Below are 6,057 nucleotides of genomic sequence, written 5' to 3'. Positions count from 1 at the left end.
ATCATTTCTTGATAAAAACTCTCAGCAAAGTGGGAATAAAGGGGTCAAACATCAATATAATAAAAGCCTAATATGACAAACCTACAGCCAACATCATACTCAATGGCCAAAAACTAAACTCATTTCCCCTAAGAATAGGAACAAGACAGGGATGCCCACTCTCACGTCTCCTGTTCAACATAGTACTGGAAGTATTAGCCATTGCAATGCAAGACAAGGTAAATTAAATGGAGGCAAGTAATTTGTCAGATAAGGAATTCAAAGTAATGTTTATAAGGATGCTCAATTATCTGAATGAGAATTACTAGCAACTCAATGAGAAGTATAAGGAGCTGAATGAGAAATACATCAACATGAGTAAGAATTAAAAGAAAATGAAAAATGACATAGTGCAACAAAGAACACCCTGGAGGTTTCAACTGTGGACTAGAAGAAGCTGTGGACAGAATCAGTGAGTTAGAAGACAAGGTAGAAAAAAACACCCAAGCAGAGCAGCAACTGGAAAAAAAAACTACACTAAAAAGCAGGAGACTTTAAGCAAGCTTTGGGACAACATGAAAAAACAAGAACATCTGCATAATAGGGGTGCCAAAAGGAGAGGAAGCTGAGTATGAAATAGAAAACCTGTTTGAAGAAATAATGACAGAAAACATCTCTTACTTGGGGAAAAAAAGCCACAGAAGTCCAAGAAACACAGAGAGTGCCAATCAAAATGAACCCAAAATGACCTACACCAAGACACATCATAATTAAGTGGGCAAATATAAAACACAGAGAAAGAATCTTAAAGACTGCAAGAGAGAAATAGAAAGTTACCTACAAGGGATCTCCCATTAGACTATCAGTGGATTTCTCAATAGAAACACATCAGGCCAGAAGGTAGTGGCATGAAGTATACTAAGTGATAAAAACCAAGGTACTGAATCCAACAGCACTCTATCAGCAAGGCTATCATTCAAAATTGAAGGTGAAGTCAGGAGCTTCACAGACAAAAAAGGCTAAAGGAGTTTATTACCACCAAACTAGCAATGGACACAATACTAAAGGGACTGTTGTAAAAAGAAGAAATAGAAAGGGAGGGAGGAACACAGGCATAAAGAATAAAAATGGCAAAAAACGAGTACCTATCAATAATAACCTTAACTGGAAATGGATTAAATGCCCCAATCAGAAGGCAAGGGTAGCTGAATAGATAAGAAAACATGACCCATATATACGCTGTTTACAAGAGACTCACCTCAGAACAAAGGATTCATGAAATCTGAAAGTGAAGGGATGGAAAAGTATTTTTCAGGCAAATGGAAATGAAAAGAAAGCTGGGGTAGCAATACTTATATCTGACAAAAGAGACCTCAAAGTGAAGCCCATCACAAGAGATAAGGACAGCCACCTCATAGTACTAAAAGGATCGATACAACAAGAGGATATAACTCTGGTAAACATATATATACTCAATACAGGAACATCCAAATATATAAAAAATACTTCTGGAGGATATCAAGGGAGAGATCACAGCAATACAATCATAGTAGGGAACTTTAATATCCCACTGACAAAACTTGATAAATCTTCTAGGCAAAAAAATCAACAATGAAAGAGCTATCCTAAGTTACACGCTCGATCAGATGAAACTAATTGACATCTACAGAACATTCCACCCCAAAGCTACTGCATATACATTCTTCCCAAGTGCAACAAGGGACATTTTCAAAGGTAGACCACATGTTAGGACACAAGCTAAGTCTCTACAAATTCAAGAAGATTAAAATCATATCAAGCAACTTCTCAAACCACAATGACATGAAATTAGATCAGCTACCAGAAAAGCACTCAAAAATAATCAAACACATGCAGGCTACATAGCATGCTATTAAACAATGAATTGGTTACCAAAGAAGAAATTAAAAGATATCCTGGAAACAAATGAAGATGAACACACAACAATTCAAAATCTATGGGGAAGAGTGAAAGAAGTACTGAGAGGAAAGTTCATAGCACTACAGGTCTACCTCAAAAAGAAGAAAAGCTCATAATAAGTTATCTAACACTACAACTTAAAGAATTAGAAAAAGAACAACAAGAAAAGTTGAGAGTAAGTAGAAAGTAGGAAATAAATGACATAGAGTAAAACAAACAAACAAACAAAATACAAAAGATCAATAAAACCATAAGCTGGATCTTTGAAAGGAAAAACAAGATTAATGAACCTCTAGCCAGACTCACCAGGAAACAAAAAGAGAGGACCGAAAATCAGAAATGAAAAAGGTGAAGAAACAACTGACCCCACAAAAATACATAGGGTTGTAAAACAAAACAAAACAAAACACTATGAATGACTTTATTTCAACTAACTGGACAACCTAGAAGAAATGGACATACAGTGGGGCCTTGACTTACGAGTGTCCTAACTAATGAGTTTTTTGAGATACGAGGCATCTCTCAGTCGAATTTTTGCTTTGAGATGTGAGCTAAAATTAAGGTTACAAGTTAGCTTCAGATACCCCACCGTTGGTTGGTGCAGCAAACATCACAATGAACACCACAACATCAGCCCAGCATCATGTGTCTCACTCGTTCACTTTTTGATTTGACATACCAGTAATTTGAATTATGACTCCCAACACGGAACGAATTAAACTTGTAAGTCAAGGACCTACTGTATTTCTAGAAAAAATACAACCTTCCAAAACTGAATCAGGAATAATCAGAAAACCTTAATAGGTTGATAACTACTGCTGAAATTAAAGCAGAAATAATAATAACAATAAAAACTTCCAGCAATCAAAAGTGCTAGTCTAAATAGTTTTAAAAGGGAGTTTTCCCAGTGTTCAAAGCAGAAATAACACCTATCCTCCTCAAACTATTCCAAAAAATCCAACAGGAAGAAACATTTCTAAGCTCTTTCTATGAGGCTAACATTATCCTAATGCCAAAACCAGATAAAGACACTACAAAGAGAATTACAGGCTAATATTACTGATGAACATAGAGGCTAAAATCCTCAACAAAACAAAATTAACACTCAGAAATCTATGACACTTTTATACAACAATAATGAACTCACAAAAAGAGAAACTAAAAAAACAAACCCATTTACCACTGCAAAAAAAATATTAAGATACTTAGAAATAAACTTAACCAAGGAGGTAAAAGAACTGTACTCAGAAAAGTACAGGATGTTGAAAAAAGAGCTAGAGAAAGATATAAACAAGTGGAAGAATTTACCATGTTTATAGATTGGTAGAATCAACATCATTAAAATGTCCATACTACTTAAGGCAATCTATAGATTCAATGCAATGCCTATAAAAATACCAACAGCATATTTCACAGACCTAGGACAAACACTCCAAAAATTTATATGGAACCAAAAAGATCCCAAATAGCTGCAGCAATCTTGAGAAGGAAGAACAACGTTGGGGGATCACAAGACCAAATATCAGATTATACTACAAAGCCACCATGCTTAAAACAGCCTGGTCCTGGCACAAGAACAGGCATATAGATCAACGGAACAGAACAGAGAACCCAGAAGTCAACCCACGCCATTATGCTCAATTAATATTTGACAGAAGAGGCAAGAAAATACAATGGAAGAAAGACTGTCTCTTTCATAAATAGTGTGGGGCCCTAACCAGTTTGGCTCAGTGGATAGAGCATTGGCCTTCTGTGGACTGAAGGGTCCCAGGTTCGATTTGGGCCAAAGGCACATGCCTGGGTTGTGGGCTCGATCCCCAGTGGGGGGCATACAGGAGGCAGCCGATCAATAATTCTCTTTCATCATGGATGTTTCTATCTCTCTCTCTTCTCTTCCTCTCTGAAATCTGATATTCAGTCCATATTCAATTTTCTAAAACTAAATGTCAGAAAGCACACATTGCCTACCTTTCTCACCCAAGATTAGGGAAGTTACCTGTTAGCACCTAAGTGCATAAAAAGCTTCTGAGGACCTTAAGGGAGAGATTGCTAACAATACAGTCATAATAGAGGAAGTCATGAAACCATAAAAATCCTAGAAGAAACTATAGGCGCCAAAATCTCAGATATCTCTTGTAGCAATATGTTTGCCAATACATCTTCTAGGACAATGGAGACTAAGAAGAAAATAAACAAATGGGACTATATCAAAATACAAAGCTTCTTTAGAGCAAAAGATACCATCAACAAAACAACAAGAGAGCCCACTGCATGGGAGAACACATTTGCCAATGACACATCCGATAAGGTGTTAATATCCAAAATATATAGAGAACTCATATAACTTAACTAAAGGAAGATACACAATCCAATTAAATTGGGCAAAGAGCCTAAATAGACACTTCTCTAAAGTGGATATACAGAAATCCAAAGGACATATGAAAAAATGCTTAAAATCACTAATCATCAGAGAGATGCTAATCAAAATGACAATGAGATATCACCTCACACCTGGCAGAATGGCTATTATCAAATCAACAAATGCCAAGTATTGGTGAAGATGAGGAAAAAATGGCACCATAGTATACTGCTTGTGGGAATGCAGACTGCTGCAGCCATTATGGAAAACAGTATGGAGTGTCCTCAAAAAACTAAAAATGGAACTCCCATTTGATCCAGTGATCCCACTTCGAGGAAAATATCCTACGAAAATCAAAACACTCATAAGAAAACCTATGAATTCATGCACTGGGCCTCTAGTTTCTGAATAAGTGTCCTGGCTGGTGTTGCATACCCAGCTGTCAAAGTGCAAAACCAGGACCTGGGCCCTGGCTCAAAGGCCACCCCACCTCTCTGTTTTAGTGGGATAGGCACAGGCACACTTGTCCCGTTCAGACCTGGTGCTGCACCTACATCCAGGGCCTGGCACCCTGTATGCTGCAGGAATGGCTCTGGTGACTCCAAACCTCATAGACGGGGAGATGGAAGATGCAGGACATTCTTACCTTGACACGTGTTCTCACTTGCATTACTAAACTTTGTTGCCCCAGAACCAGGCCTGTATCCTGGCTTGCATGTGCAGTAGTAGCTTCCCTTCGTGTTATGGCAGCGGGCATCTTTTCCACAGGTCACTTTCACAGGTTGTTCACATTCGTCAATGTCTGGAATAAAACGGGGTAAAGGGTCACCTCCCAAAGCCATGAGTGCCCTCAGGGCAGAGAGCCTGGTTCCATACCTAGTATGGAGCTTGATGCTCAATCAGTGTTCTTTTAGGAAATATTCAGACTCTCAGGCAGCACTGATGGGCTGGAGCAAGCCATTCCTGAAACCCACTAAATCAGCTCTGCCCTGCTCAGCTTTCTGTCTGTCACCTGGATTTGGATACAGGAAGAGGTCCTGAAGTGGTGGGTGGGTGGAAGCTCAGCATCCCCCCTCCCCAGTCCTGGAAGGGTAAACTGAGGCACAGGTTCTGAAGCATAGTAATGATCCCTCCTTTGGAAAAACTGCTGTTTGAAATTTTCTGCTATTTTTAGATAGTCCCTTGCTCTGTAAGTCAACAGTATAATTTTTAGATGGTCTCTTATTCTGTAAAAATAACTGATTTAGTTTGAATAATAGAAAAGATAAACTTAATTGTCTGAACTTGTATGCTAGCAATTTAACATAAGGGACCGATACGCTGATACTGATGCCAGGTATGATATAGATATGTACCCTGGGTTACAGGTGTCTGTATAGATATGACAGGTGTTTGCTAGATATGAGAAATACTCAAGGTTACAAGCTGTCTGCAAAAATAGCTTTCACAAGGACCTGGAAAAATATAAAAAGAGAATGCTTCCTCTTTTGGGTGTTCAGAATTTGACAGGGGTAACCTGCTCCGAACCTGCGCACAATAAAGATGACTTCTAACTAACTGGCTCATTAAGGCGTCTTGTCCAGCTCGCTGATTAGTGATACAACAGTTCCAGGGTCCTGGAAACCCAGCTCCTCCCTCTGTACGAAGCCATGTTTATTCACTTCTCATTTTCCACCTTCATATCTTTTTCTTTCTCTTTTCTCTGTCCTTCATGATGGTCTGAGAACAAAGGCTGAGGCCACCAACTACCATCCTGTCTCCATGTAGCCCTCCACCACACC

The 6,057-nt window shown here is 38.7% G+C and overlaps 1 protein-coding gene across 1 annotated transcript in view; it reads right to left on the bottom strand.

Moving 5' to 3' along the window:
* Positions 1-5,033, bottom strand: part of LOC107183170 (adhesion G protein-coupled receptor E2-like) — a 12,201-nt gene extending 7,168 nt beyond the window's left edge. Inside the window, exon 1 of the mRNA XM_015564327.1 lies at positions 4,923-5,033. Coding sequence (XP_015419813.1) covers positions 4,923-5,033 — 111 coding nt within the window. The remainder of the gene's footprint in view (positions 1-4,922) is intronic.
* Between the last annotated feature and the right edge of the window lie 1,024 nt (positions 5,034-6,057).

The sequence above is a fragment of the Myotis davidii genome, unplaced genomic scaffold, assembly GCF_000327345.1.
Source record: "Myotis davidii unplaced genomic scaffold, ASM32734v1 scaffold2921, whole genome shotgun sequence".
Lineage (NCBI taxonomy): Eukaryota > Metazoa > Chordata > Mammalia > Chiroptera > Vespertilionidae > Myotis > Myotis davidii.
This window is presented reverse-complemented; position numbering and strand designations above follow the sequence as displayed.